The sequence below is a fragment of the Rhinolophus sinicus genome, linkage group LG05 (genome assembly GCF_036562045.2).
Source record: "Rhinolophus sinicus isolate RSC01 linkage group LG05, ASM3656204v1, whole genome shotgun sequence".
NCBI classification, from domain to species: Eukaryota; Metazoa; Chordata; class Mammalia; order Chiroptera; family Rhinolophidae; genus Rhinolophus; species Rhinolophus sinicus.
Window position 1 is genome coordinate 26,042,321 of NC_133755.1, and position 22,385 is coordinate 26,064,705.

Sequence of the window (22,385 nt, forward strand, 5' to 3'; positions counted from 1 at the left end):
CACTATGCTAAGTGAAGATAAGTATTTTTATTTAATGGAATGGGAATGATTGATTTCCTGGAACAAATAGGTTCGTCTATTTCCAGCTGGCATAAACAAACATATTCTTGAGGCGTGACAACAGGGTCTAAAGAGGGCGATGTCTGTTAAAGAGACCTTTCTGGTTACTCATCTTCAGAATATAACTGCAACAGATGATAGAAGATACAGAAAGCAATGAATTTACCGATTACTACGTCTGTTGTTGAAAAGAGAATTTGATTGTAGCTGTTCATAAAGCATCTTGATTTCTGCTAGTCCCGGTAAAAATACAAGTATAGCACCTGGGTATATAAAAAGGATCAATTTGTTAGATACAAAAAAAAAGGAAAAAGTAACATAGATTATACAGCTATTTTAAATGAAAAAAAAAGTAAGAATCTGCAATTTTTCACTGCCAGTTTTCTTTGTAAAGTCCCCAAGGCTTTAATGGATAACAAACTTTAAAAATACATTTTCTGACTTAATAACTACAAAATTAATGGGGTATTATTATTTTTCTGTAACAGGAAAAACCGAAGTGTAGAAAAATATAATGACTTAAGTTATACAAGAATCATTAGCAAAGCTCTTTAAACATATTTCTTCAGTGCACTGGCCACTGACATTCTGTTTCTATATGTAGAATTATCCTTCTAATCTTACAAGATAGGAAGACTTTTCTCTCTATTACCAGAAAAAAATCCATAAACATTTTAGTGGAAACGAGACAAAGGAACTATAATTTGCTAGCCAACGTGGTAATCTAAGTTCAGCTATATTTTGAAGAGGTAGCACATTAACCAACCAGCCCACATTTATGGTTTATGGGCTTTTAAATTTTACTTTAAAGAAAATAAGCAGTGGTAACTGATTATAGTGTATTTCTGTGCCAAGAGCGATCACTCAGCAATAGCCACCTTCTTCTGACTTCTATTCAGATAGGAAATTAGCACCATCTTCACTAGCCTTTAACTTCACAAATATTTATTGGGTGTCTATGTCACCTCTGTGTTAGGTACACTGGAATATATAACACAGATCTGTCCATAAGGAATTCATGACCTTTTATCTATCACAGTTATTCTCCCTGCTAAATAAACAAGGAAACAAAATCATTACAAAAATGGAACTCTGAAGGAAGAAGGGCAAAAGCTATCTTCCAGAGTTGGTATTAACACTTAACAGTATACAAAGCATGTTCACATACATTATCTCATTGGATCCTCACAGCCACCCATGGAGAAGGTTATTATAATAGTGCCCTTAAAGTGACTCAGTAACTTGGCCAGCTCAGAGAGTCAGTAAGAGTGCGGCCAGGACACAAAGCTAGGGTTTCTGGCATCAGATCCATGCTCTTTCCGTTATATACTGCCTGCTCCTCCCTACTAAAATACATTTTAGAGTGGTAAAATAATCTATGTGGATGCAAGAAAATATTTTGTCTATATTTTTGTGTGCCTTCTTATCTGTTCTACTTTCATGGCTTGGCCATCTGTATGAGGGATATCTTTAACATTCACAAATATATCACCGACTCCCTAATCACTGCATCTGCAGGCTTTGAATTCGGGTAATTTTCTAACATTTCTGTCTGCTACGCTTGATTTTTGTCAATAATAGTTTTTCCTTTGGGATGAAACAAGATATTCAGTCCAGTAATAATGCATTAGTCAAAGTGGCTACTTGCCAAGAGATGAGAAACAAGACAGTTTAATATTTTTGTGTGGGTCACACGTCTCTTTAGAAAATACCATGATTAACGTCTAAGCAGACAAGGGCAGCCCTTCCCATTTCTCTTAAACACTGTGTAATGAACATGTAATGTAATTGTGTAATTATTTGATCTATTATTCAACTTAACGATCACCCAACATTGGCTGTATCTATTCATGCAACAAATATTTACTCCATAGCTAAATATTCCAGGCACTGTTCTAGAGTCTGAGGAACACAGTGGTGCACAAGAAATCTTATTCTTTTTAAAAAGAATTTTTTTTTTTAAAATTGGGGAATATTGGGGAATAGTGTGTTTCTCCAGGGCACATCAGCTTCAAGTCATTGTCCTTCAATGTAGTTATGGAGGGCGCAGCTCAGCTCCAAGTCCAGTCACCATTTTCAATCTTTAGTTGCAGGGGGCGCAGCCCACCATCCCATGTGGGAATTGAACCTGCAACCTTATTGTTAAGAGCTCATGCTCTACCCAACGGAGCCATCTGGCCACCCCTCCAGAAACTCAGCGGCAGCTCGTTGTCTTCAATCTAGTTGTGGAGGGTGCAACTCACTGGCCCATGTGGGAATCAAACTGGCAACCCTGATGTTCAGATCTCGCGCTCTAACCAACTGAGCCATCCAGCTGCCCCCAAGAAATCCTATTCTTAAGGAGCTTACTTTCTGTTAAGAAGACTGTCAATAAGCAGAACTATAATTTTGGATAGTGTTAAGTGCTATAATGAAAATCACAATCATTTTTAGTTTTATGATAGAGTAAGGGGCGGGACAAGAAAACATAGCATGGTCAGAGAGGCTTCTTTGAAGAAAAAATATTTGACAGAAACCTGAATGGTATGAAGGATTCAGTTGTGAGGAGATCTGGGTCTTTCATTCTGGGGATAAGGAACTGCACGTGAGGTTAAGAAGACCACTGGGATGGGAAGACAGTGAGTAAGGGGAAAGCAGTTACTGCTCTGTGTTACAGCAGCAGCAGAAACAGTGATAAAAACAGTAATGATGAGATAAACCCTTATTGTCCTATGACTTCCATGTGTAGAGTCTTCATGTGATTCAAACATTCATTACTTTACTAGGCTCCCATTTAGCCAGGGACTGGGTGTTTAACATGTGGGTCATCCAGGCTTTCCTTTCAGCTTTCTTCCTTTTGGACTTTGTATTGTTAACATCTTTGGGTTTGGTAGGGGCAAAAGAGTGCCAAACAAAAGGTAGAATTTACCCCAAAAAAGCCGAATAAGCAACTTTACACACAACTGGGAGGGGGTGAAAGTTGGGGGTGAGGATGAGGTCTCCAGGAAAGAGGCTGTACCCATGATCTCAGTGAGCTTCCTTCCCTTTTGCCATCTCACACATAAATGAAGACAAGAAGCAATTACCTGGAGGGTAGGAGTGCTTTCCGTCTACAATCCATTCTAACAAGGCCTCTATTAATTCAAGGTTAACCTTTTCAAAATCCATGATGGACATTGTTTTGATGACTGATTTGCTAACCCCTGAAAGAAAGGTAAAAATCAGAAAAATAATTATACCTTATTGAAGACAATATGCCTGTGAACTAGGCGAGTGTCTTGATGTGATTTAATAACACAGACGTTCACATTAAATGTACTGAAATGATTTTTTTTCTTTCAGTTTCTCAGAAAATACGCGCTCACTAGAAGTACTATTTGCTTGAACAATAACCCAAAGACTAGGCTCTTAACCCTGCTGTGAAGGCCCAGATAGGCCACTTTTTTCCTCCTTCTTTCCCCTTTTATCTATACAGTTATTGACAATTCTAGCCCTAGAAAAAAAATTCAAAGTCAAATACATTTTAGAAACAAATCCCTTCCAGATTCAATCAAGTCAGGAGTCAGATCAGATGACGTCCAGGTAACAGTAAGCCATGGAAATCAATGGATAGACGGCAACTTTCACCAGTATCTTTACAACAGTGACTCTTAACCTTTAGGTTCTTTTGAGAAAATGTTTAAAGTTATGGATCTTCCCTGAAAAAACAAATACACGCGATTTTCACCAACACCTCTGAAGCCTATCCATAGACTTTTAGGTTAAGGGTCTACCATTTCCTCCTAATTTATCTGAGGCCTTGTGAACTGTGCTTTGGGTTGTACTACAAGCCCCAGCTCTTTGAAAAACTAACTGCATATTCTTGGTGAGACCAACTCTCCAAAGACTGCTGCCCTTTCTTCTTGGGTCCTCCTAATGGTCCATCACCCTAAATATAGCCTAAATGGAACAAAATAACTGTAGTTGGTATCAAGGAAACAAAGTTCTCTACATTAATGCTAGAAAGTTTGAAGAGAGGCAAAAGCAGTTTCTAAATAATGTTCTGGCAGAGTGAACCCTATGTTGTTCAAAAATGAAAGAAAGGAAGAAATAGGCTACACAAATAAGAGTGTGGCGGGGTATGGAAAGCAAAGAAGGAAACACTTTTATTTGTCAAGATTCCAAATAGGCACTTTTCAAAAAGGATAAAGATCAACTACCTGCAAAAGAGGAAGAGAAGTGAAAATCGTTTTCTAAACAATTTTTTTATACTTTGGCAGTTTTTACTAATCAATTATATAGTTAAAAGAACTGATTATTATTATTTTTTAACTAGAAAAAGTTTTAAAAATTGAGCTCATGAACATTATCTAATTTTTGAGAAGTAAAAGAGCACTGAGATCAACTAGATCCAGTCTCTTTTTACAGGGAAAAGTAGGCTCAGAGAAGCTCAGTGAACAGCTCAGCACTATACAGAAACTACTGGCAGAGCTGGGTTTCCTGACCTCAAATCTGCCCACCTCCTTCCTTAGAAAGAAGTTCTCAGAAGTGCTTTCTGAACTTTGGTAACCTCTGTGCTTGAAATTAGAAAGGCATGGCTTAGATCTAGTCACCGCACAGAGGGGAAACCTATCTGACATCATCTTAACAAAGTGATCAAAGTTAACACAGGACAAACCAACACCATGTGCCTCCTGAATGATGTACCAAGAAGGACTCAACATTATTTCTAACCAAAAATGTATCACCTATATATAATCATGGGGAAATATAACTGGCTGAATTCTTAAAAAACATCAAGGTCATAAAAGAAAAATAAAGGCTGGGAAATTTTTCCAGATCAAAAGAAACTAAAGACACATGACGACTAAATGCAGTATGCAATCCTGGGTTAGACCCTGGACCAACAAAAAAATAACAATAAAAGATATTCTTGACATAAGTGGCAATATGGCAAAATTAGAATATGGACCATGGAATAAATGATAGCATTCTATCAGTTAAGTGTTTTTTCTTTTATCATCTTCTGTGCTTATGTAAGAGAATGCCCCTGTTCTTCGGAAATATTACTGAAATAAATGGGTTAAGCAGCATCATATCTGCAACTTATTCTCAAAAAGTTCAGGAAAAAAATATATACATGCTCACCCCAATAAATTAAAAAAAATATATATATATATACATGCACACAGAGCAAATGAAGCAAAATATTAACAATTGGTAAATCAGGATAAAGGATATATGAGTTCATTGTGTAGTCTTGCAAATTTTTCTTCAGTTTTGAATTTGAAATCATAGAAAAATAAAAAGTTACAAAATATTCAAGAATATAATTTATACTTTACTACCTCCCAATTTTTCTCCAATGAATACATTTCTTATGATTTCACTGATACGTGGTATATAAAACCGAAAACAACAAAGGAACAAGACAAACAAATGAAGAAACAAAAACTCATAGACACAAACAATAGTTTAGTGGCTACCAGAAGGTAGCGGGGGAGAGGGGTGGTAGATGAGGGTAAAGGGATCAAATATATGGTGATGGAAGGAGAACTGACTCTGGGTGGTGAATACACAACGTGATATATAGATGATGTATTACAGAATTGTACACCTGAAACCTATGTAACTTGACTAACAATTGTCACCCCAACAACCTTTAATTAAAAAATATCAGAAAAAAACAACACTAATAAATATAATAATTATAATCTAATATGTGTTGGCACTGCTATTTTTCTAAGTTTAAGATTGTTCTGATGAATTAAAGACAATGTAACTATGAAACAAGAGCCACATCTTTCTTCTTCATGATGGGGGGGCGGGTGGAAATACTACAGTTGACCCTTGAACAACATGGGGGCTAGGGGGACCAATGCCCTGTGCAGTCGAAAATATACTTACAACGATTTGTGTTTTTTTTTGGCTTATAAACAACAAATCTATATTTCTCACAGATCTGGAGGCTGGGAAATCCAAGATAAAAGTGCAAGCAGATTCAGTGTCTGGTGAAAGCCCACTTCCTGGTTAACAGATGGCTGTCTTCTTGCTGTGTCTCACGTGACGAAAGGATCCACTTACAACTTTTGACTCCCCAAAAACTTACCTAACAGTAGCCTACTGTGGACTGGAAGCCTTATCCATAACATAAACAGTCGATAACACATATTTTGTATGTCATATGTATTACATACTGTATTCTTATAATAAAGTAAGCTAGAGAAAAGAAAAGGCTATTCAGGAAATCATAAGGGAGAGAAAATACATTTATAGTATTTATTTTTAAAAATCTGTGTGGAAGCAGACTCGCACGGTTCAAACTTGTGCTGTTCAAGGGTCAATGGCAGTTATCTTTGGCATAACTGTAATACGCCCCCCAGGAAGCACAGTACCTCTATAGCGGGCCAGGAGCTGCTTAAAATCTAACTGTTGATCAGGCACTGCATCTCGGACAGAATCCTGATCCTGCAGGTGAAGGGAAAGCCTCAGGTCTTCCTCCACTTCTTCAAACGCAGTTCTGTTGCGCCTTGCTTTCAGCTTCTCCTTTGACATCTGTTTCATGGAGCGCATGTATGGGCTCCCGTCCTGTAACACATATCTGAGCAAGGAAGACAAAGGAATGTGTCTGTGTGCCTCTGGGTCTGGTGGTGAACGAACACATTCACCTGTTCCCTGCGCTCATTCAGCAGAATGCTGCTCTGTTTCTGCTCAATTCCTGCGCTATTCTTCCACCATACAGGACTCTGCTGGCTATGGCCTATTTCTGCTGAGGAACACACTGGGAAGCTTTTGGCTCTGTTTTAAGATCCTTCTGGAGGCAGTGAGTTTGAAAAAGTGAGAGAATAAAGACACATAAACTAGTTGAAAGATGATTTCTCCAGAGGTTCACATTCAATGGAAGTGGAAGAGGGCACAGAAAATAACAATTTTAATAAGCTCCGTAAGTAGGCTTATTGCACACTAAAGTTAGCCACTGTTGTTGTATTTTTAGTTTGAGACTATTGTACTGTTAAACAAATACAGAATTAGGAGAGGGGCTTATTAAGAATAAAAAGAGAAGGGAGAAGGAGAAAAATTTTGAGTTAATTTTAAGGTGCCGCACATCAAGGTGTTTTCATTCGGGAGCTCAGAGGTCAGGAATGAAGACACCGGTCTGGGAGTTGTGGGCACAGAGGTGAGAGCTGAAATCACATGAGCCTAAGAGAGCTAAGGAAGAGTTTAATAGTGAGATGAAACAGTGCACGAATAAAACCCTGGGGGATCTTCAAGGTTAAAGAGTAGGAAGAGGATGCAGGGCTTTCAAAGGAAAAAAATCTGTTTGTACCCCATAGACATCACCACTTTCTACTCAGTACTGAAATCATACAGACATCTTACCACTCAAGCTATACTGCAACTCCTTGAGGGTAGAATGATGATAATGACACGAATAGCTAACGCTTATAAAGCCCTTGCTGTGTGCCAGGCCCAGTTCTAAGCACTTTGAAAGTATTAATTCAAACTATTAATTAATTAATTAATTAATCCTCATAACAGTGCTGTGAAGCAGCTTCTATTAATATACCCATTTTACATATGATGAAACTGAGTCATGGAGAGATTTAAGTTACTTGCCAATGTAAGCAGAGGGATTTATATACTGGATTTAAAGTCTGTCTGCAGAAGCCATTCTTCATGTTAAATTCTTCCTATATTTATTTGGTCCTTCATCCTTTATTTTTTAAAGACTTAATTTTTTAGACCAGTTTTAGGTTCATAGCAATATTGAACAGGAGGTAGAGAGTTTTCCCATACAGCCCCTGGCCCCCAGCTACATACATAGCCTCCCCTACTAGCAACATTCCCCACCAGAGTGGTACATTAGTTACAACTGATGAACCCACATCAGCACATCATAATCACCCAAAGTCTATAGTTTACATAGGGTTCCAGAGTCAGTACGATTAATATACAATACTGCCTGTGAATTGCAAATAATTTGTATAATAAATATTTGCTGAAAGAAAGGGGAAAACAAAATACTCAAATAGAAAAATTAGAAGGAAAAAAACTATTAGTATCCCGGCATTCTGAGGTAAAATAATAATTCTGTTTTCAAAGACTTTCACCAAAACTTAATTAATGTCTTCCTTACCTTGTCACAGCAATTGCATCTTCCAGAAAAAACTGATCAACAGGAAATGTACGACCTGGAAAAACAAATAAAACAGAAAACAAAATAAATTGATAACAAAATAGAAAAGCCTCAGAATACCTCTTTAATTACCTTGAAATAGTTTGTATATACAAAATTCCCGTAAAGCTTGGCACAATAAGGCACAATTTGTTCTGTGGTCTTAAAAGTATCAAAAAAAACAACAACCAAAAAAACGCTTTTGATAACAGAAATTAAAAGGGGTAGATTCCAGTTAGTAAAGAAAACAGAAGTGTATAGGTAGAAGAGACAATCATTTGCTAATAAACTTTCTTTACCTTTTTTAATTGGTTACTCCTATCTCACCCTCTGTTCCTCCCCACAGGGGACATTTAAATATTTAACAACTGTATTCTAGATCAAGCATATAATTTCTTCTTTAAATCTATGGTCAATATCCTCTATAACCAGAACCAGGAATTATTTCTTTTTATTTTTATCTATAACCAGAACAAACAATAATATCATGTTTTCCCAAATATAAGACCTAGCTGGACAATCAGCTGTAATGCGTCTTTTGGAGCAAAAATTAATATAAGACCCAGTCTTATATTAATTTTTATATAAGACCGGGTCTTATATAAGATTGGGTATAATATAATATAATATAATATAATATAATATAATATAATACCGGGTCTTATATTAATTTTTGCTCCAAAAGACGCATTAGAGCTGATTGTCTGGTTAGGTCTCATATTCGGGGAAACATGGTATTATACATCAGACAGTGCTTCGAAATTGTCCCTTGGCAATCAACTGCAGAAGGATACACCAAAGCCTGTGATAAATTAATCCTACAGTGAGACCGAAAAAAAGACACAGGCTATCCAACTTCACTTTCTCCAAGAGTGGACCAAGATCCAGAAATTTAGCAGAATCCAGCAATGAATGAATATACTATACACAGATACAACTTCCTTCTTTATGACAAATTACTGTTATAAACTCACATTTTGATGTTAAACACAATGGAATGCTAGAAACCCTAATAACCTAGACTTTTCAAAACAGCACATATAAAATTAATATCTCCCAGCAAATGGATATAACGTTGCCTCTTTATTAGTTTTATTATATGGCTATAATTTTGTAACAAACTAATCACTTTTTCTCTAGAAAGAAGAATATGTATGAATTCGTATCTCAATTTAACTTTAAAATAATTTCATTTGCTTATTAGAACAATACATATTTAATGATGCATTTTAATCACCTGGTATAGTAATAACTGGGCAGGAACTGAAATATTCTGAAAAGAGCTCAGCGTTTAAAGTTGCACTCATCAGAATAACTTGAAGAGCTGGTCTCTGCAACACAATGTCCTTCAAAACCAGCAGCAAGAAGTCACTAGAGTAAATAAAAGAAACAACTGAGGATCAAACAAATTCAATGAATGAAAATAAATGACTCTTGATATATTCTGAGGAAGGAATGTGTAAGACCTATGTGAAAACAATTGTAACACTCATAGAAAGATTTGTCATGCTTCTACATGGGTAGACAATAATAAGCAGATATCTGGGTGGCTGGATGGTTCACTTGGTTAGAGTGCAAGCTCTGAACAATAAGGTTGCTGGTTCAATTTCCACATGGGATGGTGGGCTGTGTCCCCTGCAACTAAAGATTGAAAACGGCGACTGGACTTAGAGCTGAGCTGCGCCCACCACAACTAGATTGAAGGAAAACGAATTGGGGCTGATGGGTCCTGGGGAAACACACTGTTCCGAATATTCACCAATAAAATAAACAAACAAAAATATCAATTTTCCCCAAATAAACTAAATTCAGTGTAGTACCTATCAAAACACAAATAGGATTTATCATTGCATTTGACAAGTCTACTTCTTGATATCTATATGGACATAAAAAGGCTATACAAAGATTTCATTATGGCACTGTTTGTAGTAGTAGTAAACAATGGAAACTATCTAAGTTGTCTATCAACCAAGAAATGGTTAATTATAACAATATCATCCACTCTGTGGAATAACTTGAGGCTGTTAAAAGGAATGAGGTAGAGCTCTAGTTACAACAAGAAAACATCTCTATGACAATGTTAATGAAAAAAAACAAAACACCCAAGTTGCAGAATGGTATGTAGACTAGCACTATTCTAACTGGTCTCCCTGCGACAGCCCTTGCCCCTTGAAATCTACTCTCAGTACAGTGGATGAGTAACTCTGTGCAAATGTAAATCTTATTGTGCCAGCCTTCTGTTCACAAACCTTCAATGACTTCTCATTGATGTCCTCACTAACAAGGCTCTATGTGACACGACCTGTACCCCGACCACTCATTTCCTACTGCTCTCCCTCTTATTCACTTGGCTCTAGTCATACTGTCCTTCTTGCCGACCTTGATGCATGGACCTCAGGTCCTTTGTGTTATTAATCTGTCTGGAATGGGCTTCTCCCAGACATTCACAGAGGTAGCTCCCTCATTTCTCCCGAGTTTTTACTCAAAAGACCTTTTGAGCCAGGCCTTTCCTAGCCGCCCTATTTAAATGTTCAAATGTTCCCCTCCCTTGCTTTTTCATGTTACCCTTTCTCTTCCTAGCATTGAACATACTCCATATTTTACTTAGTTATCTTACTTATTGTTGGGTTTCCCCACTAGAATATAAGTTCTATGAAGACAGGGATTTTGGTTATTTTGTTCACTCCTCCAGTATCTAGAACAATGCCTGGGACGTAGTAGGTGCTCAATAATTATTTGTTGCCTTACTAAATGAATATATTAATATCATTTGTGAAAGGAAAAAAAGCTTAGGAAACAAAAGTACCTACTTCTAACAAAGTAAACTTATATGTCAATGTATAGAAGGACGTACTCACCAATGTAATTACCATAGTTATCGCTGGGGATGGAACAAAGAATGATTTGGGAGTGTTCAGGGGGACTTTCAATATCTGTGTTGTTTCAGTTTTTAATGAGAACATATTCTTGTACTATTTAGTTCTCCTTAATATTATGAGCTAACTTAACTACATTTATGATGATTTTCTTTCCTTTTAAGTAAAAGAAAAATAATGTAACAATTGGCAAACAGTTAAGTAGCCTATCGTACATTCATACTTCAGAATTTTCTTATGCAATTATTAATACTAATTTCAAATATAATACATGCTCTCATTTTAACTATTAGATCAAAAGCAGCATACAAAACTATATAATCCCAGTAGTGTTTGTGGAGATACACCTCTTTCTCTACCACATCTCTCCCTTAACACCCAAAACACTCCCAAAAGAACAGACAAAAATTGTAACATGCAATTAGCAATTTCATAAGGGACAGAAATTCTTTTTCTTGACATTTCTTTGGTATTTTTTAAATGTTTTACAATAATCATATTGTTATCTCTATGATCAGGAAATTTACTGAAAAATTTAAACTAACACAACTGTAACTTTTCTATATTCAACCTTCAATTTGGCTATAATTTTACTGATTTTGGTTCCTAGATTTTACTCCTAGTTTTTGCCTTTTTCAGTTTAAGCTAGCAAATATTTCCCTACTTTTTCTTGTAATTTGTAGAATCCTTTCTCAAAGAGTGGTATCTGTAAATGTTTGAATCTCCCTTCTCCAGGGAGTCATTTCTCTTTATTCAGATGTGAAAGTATACTGAAATCTTAACTGATGATATTCCATTGGTTATTAGGCTTTATAAAAATCTTTCTTTTTCTGAGAACACTACTGCAGCTAGGAACCAGATCCAATGCTATGCTCCAGTTTCTCTGAGTTTGTGGAAGTATAAATATTATGAAACTAAAAACTATTCATTATATTCAAAATTACACTGAATATAATTTCCCCTTAGATTTATTTTTATAATATAATTATTTAAATATTATTAGTCTGGTTGAATATTTTATGTTTTTCTCTTCCAAGTTGATCAGTGGCTCTGTTAAAAAATTTTCTTCTTTTAAATGTTCACTTGAACATTTGCTGCAAAACAACATTACTTACCTTTTTTTTGGCCCCCATTTTCTGGAGTCTCTATAAAAAGATTATTTGCCCTTCAAAGAGTCTTTGTGTTTTGTGTATAATCACTTAAAATTATTGTCTTGTTCTAGGAATTATTTCTTTTTATTTTGATTTATTCTTTTTATATGAGTCTGCTTTTCTTTAGTTTTTAATTACTTCATATTTCCTATTTACTAGTATATTAGTGTATTTATTTTCTGTAACAAATAGTTTACTGGTCATATTCTTCCCTGTTCAGTTCTTAAAAACTTTTTATCAGCATTAACTGGGGCCTCTTTTCAGGTTTGTTTTTTCTTTTTCTTAGTTTTGCTATTAACTATTTTCTGCTTCTATGTCAGTCCACCAATTTTACTTAGACTTTCTTTTTCTGAAGATATTTATAAGTGCAGAGTCCTTTTTGGGGAAGCCTCATAATTTTCATAGGATCATCTTTCTTTTTCACACTAGTTTTTTTTTGCTGCTCTAGAGCATGAACCACATGACAAACTATGATTAATGCCATCTATGTATCTGGCCCTTCCTTTTAAAATATTAAGAATTTTGATTTTATACTTCCACCCTTTAATGCCTTCTAATTCCATTTAAATAAAATCCAAATGCTTTATTATCCATGGTGTATAAGGCCCTGGAATATCTGGCTCCTGTTTTTCCCACCTGACATTTCCCACCTGTCATTTACTACACACCAGCTATACTGGACTCCCTCCAGTTTCTGGACTCATGAAGCCCCTTCCCACTGCAGTCTTTGCCAATGCTGGCCTTGCCCCCATTTGTCACATAGGCAACTTTACTTTAGGTTTTAACATAAATGTCATTTTTAATGTAAGTGTCATCTCTTCAGAGATATGATCTCTGACTATATTATGGGTCTGTTGTCTGAAACACAGCATGTTTACTCCTCCATACGAATCATTCCCATTTGTAATTACTTACTTGTTTGTTTACCTGTTCATCTTTTTTTTTTTCCAACCAGACCGTAAGAGATAAAGGAGAACCATATCTACTTGTTCACTATAGTATCCCCGGCAATTAATACATCACTTGGCACTTAATACAGGCTCAATAAATATATGAATGAATGTCAGGACTGAATGACTGACCCAAGGATCAAAGAAAGATGCCCATACTGACCAATCCATCAGCTACAACATGCATTACTCTGTTATTCCTGCTAAGTACAGTGCCCAGTTCAGCATCCTGCCCAGGAGGGTGTGAAGTATCTCTTATGAGATGACGTCCATTTAACAGGATGACTCTTCTAGTGATGCACCTGTGCTCTTCCTAGCATTTTTAGTATTCCAGTCCCTGGAGACCAGGAAAGCAGTTCCTCTTCTCGAACTTAGGCCTTTCCTTGGCAAGTGAGTCTTACTAGTTCTAAGAAATTGGATTGGAAGCAGAATGAAATTCTTTCAGCCATGTCTTTATTTCATATGTCTGGGTAGTCATTTGGAAAATCTTTGTTTTACCTTTCTTCTGTCCGCTCATGAACTTCATCCACAATGATATGGGTGACCCCTTGGAGAGCTGTATCTCCTTCTAGCCTTCTCAGCAGTACTCCTGTGGTGCAGTACAACAGTCTGGTGGCTGAGGACTAACATGTAAAAGGGCATGAAAGCATTCATGACATTTTTGAAAAAAGGAAACACTTTCCTGGCAAAACCATTTTGAGTGGATAGGAATAAAGAATATTGAAAACATCAGCAGTTCCATTTAATATGAAACCACACTAAATACAGTTTCTTGTTGGCAATAACAATAAAAGCTTTTCTACTTCACATTAAAATTTTATGACTCATAAAAAGCATTCAAAAATTATTATGTGTGACAACATGGATAAACCTAGAGGGTATTATGCTAAGTGAAATCAGTCAGATTGAGAAAGACAAATAACATATGATCTCACTTATATGTGGAATCTAAAGAACAAAATAAACAAACAAACAAAACAGAAACAGACTCATAGATACAGAGAACAAACTGATGGTTGCCAGAGGGAAGGGGGGTTGGAGAGATGGGTGAAAAAGGTGAAGAGATTAAGAAATACAAATTGGTAGTTACAAAATAGTCATGGGATATAAAGTACAACACAGAGAATACAGTCAATAATGTTGCAACAACTATGCATAGTGCAGGTGGGTACTAATCAGGGGGATCACTGCATAAATTATATAAATGTCTATCCACCGTGCTGTACTCCTGAAACTAATATAAAATAATATTGACTGTCAAATGCAATGAAAAAATAATTAAAAAATTATTATAAAACATAAAAACAACAGTGAGTGATAAAATCAATTTTGAATTTGTTCATTCCTTATTCAGTTAAATGGATTAAGTCCCAGGTTTAAGAGCAAAACAGCATTTACTAGGTCACTTTTGCCAATAAAGAATAAAAGGTCCTTATAGAGGAAATTAAGTGCACCCAAATAAGACTTCTTGTACCAAAATATTTCTCAAGAACTTCAGCTGTCCCGGAGTATATCCCAAATTGTCCATGAATCTCCAGATACCAAGGACTCTTCTTACTTGAAAATTATAAACTTCTGCTACCAGGAAATAAGCAGAGCATACAAACCTTGACACTCTCTAACCGGATTTGGTATCCCACAGTCAGACCCACTCTTTCTGCTCTCTCTTTAGCGACACGTTCAGCGACAGAGATTGCCGAGATTCGTCGGGGTTGGGTACAAATGATGTTAGCCACCTTCTCTGGTGGTCCATTCAGAGACTCATCCAGAATAAACTGTGGAATCTGCGTGGTTTTCCCACAGCTGTGTGTCAAAACAAACAAGTTTTAAAATGAGAGTTTTCAAGTGTTAGTTTACTAAAAAAGCAATCACACGCAAGCAATGAGGAAAGTGAAAAAGCTAATTAGAATAACGGTTGTTTCGCTTCATCTGTATCCTAAAATTATTGACTTATTACCTACAGCTGATAACTCCTAGGAATTTGTACTCAGATTAACAGGGTAACGGAATAACAGTGTAGTATCATTTATTTGTAAAATTGGGACTATTGAATAGACAGTAGATTAAGGTCTGTAAATGCCTCTAGGAATGTGAATTCTACATATGAATCCTAAAGACATAGGAATATTCTCTTACGAATATTAAATTACTTTAATTTTTCCCTTTGATGTATATTGATTTGGCTATCAGTGGACTGAAATTAAAAAGATAAGAAACTAAAAGATACAAAGTTACTACTATTTCAGTGAGTTTGGGCATAAATTGAAAACCTTGAATATATAACTAAATTATGCCTGCAACTTGTCCCTGCTAAATAGATTTGGATAACATATAGAGAGTGTGAAACAGGAAAAATTATGTGCCCTAAGTTGTTCGTAAAAGCACACATAAAAGTGGTAAAGAAATCAGAATAAATTTATAAGATAAAAAGTTTTCAAGCTGAATGTTCTGGAACTATCCTTTACATTTTAAAATGAGCCTTGTTAAAAGCCTTCAGCTAAACCTTTTGCCTTAAAATTATATCAAGGCAGTACAATGTCTGTAAATTCCTAATGTATTTCCGAGTTTTATTTTCGCTTTTCGTAATTTGGCTCTATTGGCTATGGATGCTGCAGTGTTAGCTCCTGTGAGATATTATTTAATATTTGACAGAAAAAGCACCAATAACACCAGCTACTGGCTTTTTAAAAGTAGAACTGGCCATGATAACCAGGGCACACGCCACATTTATAGATGAAAGCTGCATTATGAATAAATTGCATTCTTACCCAGTCATACCACTTATAACAAGTACTTGGTGCTTGCTCAACAATTTAAGAATGGTTTCCCTTTCTCCCCAAGCAGGGAGTGATTGTCTTTCTTGCAGAATTGACTGGAACTGTCTGGAAGCCTAATAAATAAAAGATAAGGCATCAGTTGGGTTACTTTGAATCACCTCACAGAGCTCTGAATGTGGAATCCCATAGCTAGACCCATCCTTTCTGCTCCTTCTTTAACAATTTGTTCAGACAGAAATTACAGATTTGTTGGGGTTAGATGCTAATGACTTTAGTTACAAGGCTGTTTGGAGAATCAGCCAGAATAAGCTGTGGAATCTGTGTGGTTTTCCTATAATAACCTGAAAGATCTTATAAGAGAAATAAATCCCTCCTGCTTGGCACCTATCCAGCTCTTCCCAGCAAGAGTCTTTACACCAGCATTGCCCAATAGAACTTTTTACGTGGATGGACCTGTTCTCTATTTGCGTTGTCCAATACAGCAATTTCTGGCTACATGAAGCTGGCTACTGAACACTTTGCTGTGGCCAGTGCTCCTGAGGAACTGATTTTAAAATTTTATTTAATTTTCATTAATTTAAATAGCCACACATGACTAGGGGCTACAATATTGGATAGCATAGCTGTACACAATATCAGATTTTCCCCAAAATCAGTATTAGTAAGAGCACGCACTACAGGGTTTTTTTGGCCGATTGTCACATCTTTGTAACTCAGCCTGATATCTAAGGGCCAACACTATAAACACTGTACTGTATATTAAAAACATGGGTGTATTTTTGACTAGTGTAAGAAATTTATATTAACACATCGTTTTCTGCATGTAGTTTTATCATATCAATTTATTACCTCTAAGCACACTGACCAAACTGAATGTGTAATTTTTTTTGTTTCTACCATCTCATTATTTATGGTATGATTTGTCTATTCATTTTGACATTCTGTAGGTACTGCACTATATATGTGATAGTTTTATCCTGTGTCAAATATTAGGACCATAGGACTTTAGAACTGGAAGGGCCTCGAGACAGCATCTCTATTCCAATCCCCAAACTGGTTAAGCAACTTGCCTTTGTCCACAGCTGGCTCTGCCCTAACAGCTCACTTATGGATTCTTTTAAAATAATGTTCATATAAATTGGGTAAAAACAATAGAGCTTTAGAAACTGAGAATTAGCTTGAACTTCTATGTTGCTACTCACTAGTTATGTGACCTTGGGCAAGTTATCTACTCTGTGACCTTTGAAATAGTTAAGAGTCCCTCCTTCTCCTTTTCTACACTAATTTCTCTAAAGCAAATCACAGCATTAATTTTCCTTTCACTTATCAGATTGTCTATCATAGTACCAAAGCCACATGATTCTAAGAATATTTGCGCTATATATATATATATGTGTGTGTTTCATTTTTACCAGCCATTGGATATTCCAAATCTATCTAGCGTGCCCAAGTTTGATGTGACATGCAGACCACTACGTAAAAGAGAACCAAACGTATACTAGGTAGGTCAGCCAGTTTCCCAATTCCTAATCCCTTCATCCAGACATCAGGGAGGCAATGCTAGCCATTCTCTCAGAATACCCTACCTGTTTTATTCGGAACTGCTTGCAGATTTTAGCATTTTCAGCATGCACTGATTTTGCCTGCCAGTCATATCTTTTGGAAATCTTTTTCTTAAGGTTCACATAGCTTTCATTCTCCACTACAACTGGTGCAGGACATTCATCCTCATCTGTCTCCTCAGGTTCTGATTCTTTTTCAACTTGAAGGGGATAAAAGGAAACATTTTCGATATGGAACCCTTTCTTTAGCAAAGGGGAAGAATTACTATCTAACAAAGTAACAACAAAATCATAAAATGGAGAAAAAGTTAAAGCTTGAATAAAGCAGGTTCATTCATTTCAATACTACTACTTCTATTGCCAAAGAACTTAAAGTGCATCTTCAAACAAACTTAATCAAGTATAAGTGCCTATTAATTTGACTGTTAAATCAAATTAAAAACAAAGAGAAAATCATGGCACACCTTGTTAATCCAGTAGACTCTTAACTTTCAAGGAATTAACTGAAAGTTTCAACTATTTGCAAGTGTACCTAAAATTCCACGACACAAAACAACTGGTGTCTATCATATGATGAAGCAATAAACAAAATATGGTGTGTCCATAAAGTGGAATATTATTCAGTAATAAAAAGGAATGAAGTACTGTTACATGCTACAACATGAATGAAGCTCGTAAACATTATGCTAAGTGAAGAAGCCAATCAAAAAAAACCACATATTGCATGAATCCATTTCTATGAAATGTCCAGAATAGGCAAATTCATAGAGACAGAATACAGATTCGTGGTCATTGGGGGTTAGGAGAAGGGAGAAATAAGGAGTGACTGCTAATCGGTGTGGGGTTTCTTTTTGGGGTGATGAAAACGTTCTGGAATTAGACAATGGTCATGGATGCATAACTCTGAATACACTAAAAACCACCGAATTGTATCTTTTAAAAGGGTGAATTTTATGGTTATGAAAATTATATCTTAACAAGAGCTTTTTTTTAAAAAAAAGTCCACAACCCACAATTTGTCATTTCTTGAGGAATACGTTTGATTCCCAGTACTAGAAGCTGACATTTGGGAGCAAGTCGTCAAGTGGTAAATGAGTGAACCCAGACATTTGTCCATCATCCACATTTCAGTGTAGTTTCATTGTTCTCTACTTATTGACATTTGCCTAGGAACTCTTGTGAAACAATAAAAACTTATTTCTCTGAAAGAAAGATAGCACCAAATAAGAGAGAATTCTTTGATGGACTTTGAAAAGGGGATTTACTTGTGGTGTAATAATCAATTGTACAGCAAACCTGGATCTGGATAGAGCCAGAACTCTGCACAAACATTTCTTTATTTGAAGATTTAGGGATTCATAAAGATAGCCCTACTCTAATGAATTTTGGGGGTCTAGTGTACTAAAAGCAGGCTGGTCTGGATAGTGGCATAGAAAGAGAAGTATCTCTAAACTCTCATTTGAAAGTAATCCCATCTCAAGTATCAGAAATAAACATGTAAAACCAAATGAATTCAATGAAACTGATTTTCTGGGAAGATGCTCTTAAGTTTCTTCCAACCTCCCCCCCCAACAATGCCTTTCATGTGATCATGTTTTACATACCATCTTGAAGTTGACTTGAAACAAAAGAATTATTTGGAATCACTGGTTTACGACAGACAGGATTATTTATTCTGGTCCCAGAGGATACTGGCAGAAAGTTCACTGGAGGAACACTGTATTTGTGATGGGTATTTGTTAATAACTTGACTATTTCAGATTCTTCTGCTAAAAGGGTTATCAAAGAATATACAACAGGTTCTGAAGTTTCTGCAAATGTCAAGGCCTTGCCATAAAGGAACTCAGAAATATGTAAACGACAAGCCAGAGGTAGATTCTCATTGGTGGAATAAAATGCCACAAGGGGAGCTTGGTAGGGGTACTTGTGGTCTTTAGGAAATCGAATTTCAAGTTCATATAAAAAAGATGCATCTTCATTAGCATTAAGATGAGAATCATCTACACTTCTTTCTATTTTTCCAACAATTTGATTTGGGGGTACTTCATGTTTGAATTTGCATTTTGATCCAAATTTACAATTTCCTTTGAGGTAAAATTTGCATATTTCATGTGAAATCTCCTGTATATTTTTGGTATTTTCCTTTCGCTTGGATTTGCAGAATTTATTTGTCAAATACTCCAGTTCTAATCCAATGGTCCAGACTCTGTTCTGAATTCTTTCTATGAATTTTTCTCCACAGATTGACTTGAGGGCAAATGCCTCTTCCTGTCGCTGTTCCACACACTCATCCACACTTATATGGGCAATTGCCTCAGAGATCTTCATCCTCTCTCCAAATGTCTCTGAAAAACACTGGGTAAGCAGATGTTCTAGAGATGCCCCCACATCTCCACCACAAATCCTCAGGGATGCTTGACAGTGTTCAGTGTTGAAACCATACCTGCCAGGTGCGAAACATGACAAAAGAAATTGAGTAATATCAAATCAAAGAAGTGAAATTCATTTAAATGTATTTATGTGAATTTATAACTATATATAAGCAGGGTTTGTATTTTGAAAAAGCATCCCTGATAATACTAATTCCTCTTTAATCCCTCATCCTGAAAGAGAATATTAGACATATCAGGCACCGCTGGAACCCATACAATAGGAAAGTACTCTAGGTGGCGTAATTGGATTTACTATATGCCTTTACTTTCCTTGAATTTTCCCCTACTCCCAAAGATATTGCAAGCAATCACCTAGAAAGTTTTTGCACTGCTAATGTTGAGACTGTCAATTCTGGATTATAAGGTTCCTCCAGGCCTGAGCCAGCATATTCCAAAGGATCCAAGTCAGGAACAAGGGCAGCTTCTCGTCCAGCTGACCAGTACTGAGCATCGTCACAATCAGGCTCGTCATCTTCCTCCTCCCCAGAAATGCTTCTTCTGGAAAAGATAACATTTTCATATATTAGACATTAATTTCTACTTACTTCAAAGAAAAACTTAGCAAGAGTCTAAGAATTTAATTTGAAGAGTCAAAGGACACAGGATCCTGACCACTATTTAGTCACTGATTTAATCTTTTATTGACCTTACGAGTATTAATTTGTACTTTGGCAATGAACATTTATCAGGTATTTATTGCATCCTAGGTACTGTGTTAAAGTGTTTTATATGTACTGTTTCTTTTAAAAATCTTCCCAATAACCCAATCAGATACTACTAGAATCTCTGTTTTTCAGATTATCAACTAAGACTTAGAGAGGATTAGTAACTGCCAAAAGTTATGCAGTAAAGAGCAACTGGAGATTTTAACCAAGGCAGTCTGACGCCACAGTCTGTCTTCTTAACCACAGAAGTCTTGGCTATCCTCGTTCTCTCTTCTCATTCATAAAAAACATTCCTAATTTTTTGCTTTGCTGCATAACCACCTTTCTTAAATCTAAGACAGATAAGAGACTTGTAGGTAGGATGGAAATTGAGCTGCTCATGACTGACCACTCATCAATTCTGGCAAATGGAAAGAATTAACCTCTCCAACTGAAGTCACAAAGCAAAACAGCCAAAAGAGTAAAAGTTGTTTCTCTTAGGCAGATAATCATTAGTAGTGTAATCTTAAGACTTCATCTGATCAACTCAATATCTGCTCCCAGACAATACTTCTAACTCGTTCACTAAAGGTTCAACTTGAAGGTTGTCAATAAAGCAACGACTAAATCCATATTAGCACCATCCTAGAAAAAAGATAAAGCTGGAAAGGCAATCTATACTATTGCTCATGGGTATAGCAAAACAAACTCATTCTAAAAGTGCTGCTAAATAATTATTCTTATATTTCTCTTGTCTCACTTTCAACTAATTATATAGCTACAACAGGATCAGTATTGATACAGAATTCCAGACACACAGGACCATCACTGTATGTGACAATGCCAATACATCTTCCTTTATATAATAATTTACTCAAGTAAAGTAATTTACTCAGATCCAACATCTGCATCTTGTTCTTGCAGGTCTCGGAGAAGAGCTTTCACTTTCTCTTGATTCTCAGAAGTCATATGTAGAGTCTGGAGAGGCACTTTAGCTTCGGGCTTCCACTTGGGGCGTGCATCTCCTTTTCTTGTGCTACTGCTACTAGGTCTGCAAAGGACACAAGAATTACACATTTAACTATAATCAGAATTTTTACCTTCTCCTCAGAGTCTCAGAATATATACAACACGAACTGGATTGTCAAGTATCTTACAAAAACTGACAAATGAATGTGAAGAGGCTCTCTGCTTTCTATACTAGTACTTACCAGAATTTATTATACTGGAACTGCTGGAAAAAAACTGATCAGTTTCTTAATTATTAAAACTGGCTTCACTAACTTAAGAACTCGCTGGAAAAAGCAATTCTATCATGACTCCCTCTGCACTAGAGGACTTTCAAAAGAAATATGATACACACACAGAGAGTTTATTTTATTCTATTTTAGGTACACAATCTGAAAACAATCAAGAGTTCCATCTTACTTGTTAAAACTTAAAAGTTAATACTGGGCTCTATTTTTGAAGTATTTATCTAACTTATCATTATTTCCTGGCTTACAAAAAATATATATACATGATCATTGTAGAAAAGTAAAGAACAAAAAAAAGAGGTCACCCTAATTCACATCACCTTTTTCATACACATTAAAAAACAAAAGAACTGTATGTGTAAGTGTGCATGTGTATAGCTTTAAAGAAATCTCTCCATCTCTGAAAATTCCATTAGATAGCTTGCAGTACAGCTTGAGACAAGTAGAATGTTATATTTATATGCATAACACGCAGTAGTAAATCTTTGCTTTCATTAAATATTCATTAGAATTATCAGAATTTATTCATTATTTAAAAGCTGA

General features: G+C 36.0%; 1 protein-coding gene across 2 annotated transcripts in view; it reads right to left on the reverse strand.

Annotated features, from left to right (window-relative positions):
* The window catches only part of DHX57 (DExH-box helicase 57), a 55,445-nt gene that overhangs the window by 21,183 nt on the left and 11,877 nt on the right, over nt 1-22,385 (reverse strand). For both annotated transcript variants that reach the window (XM_019742371.2, XM_019742361.2), the window contains exons 3-14: nt 21,479-21,637; nt 20,255-20,440; nt 19,115-19,953; nt 17,535-17,710; nt 15,940-16,061; nt 14,779-14,974; nt 13,670-13,794; nt 9,432-9,565; nt 8,156-8,210; nt 6,414-6,619; nt 3,126-3,242; nt 227-323 (exon numbers count right to left, since the gene is read on the reverse strand). In XM_019742371.2, coding sequence (XP_019597930.2) covers nt 227-323; nt 3,126-3,242; nt 6,414-6,619; nt 8,156-8,210; nt 9,432-9,565; nt 13,670-13,794; nt 14,779-14,974; nt 15,940-16,061; nt 17,535-17,710; nt 19,115-19,953; nt 20,255-20,440; nt 21,479-21,637 — 2,412 coding nt within the window. The remainder of the gene's footprint in view (nt 1-226; nt 324-3,125; nt 3,243-6,413; nt 6,620-8,155; nt 8,211-9,431; nt 9,566-13,669; nt 13,795-14,778; nt 14,975-15,939; nt 16,062-17,534; nt 17,711-19,114; nt 19,954-20,254; nt 20,441-21,478; nt 21,638-22,385) is intronic.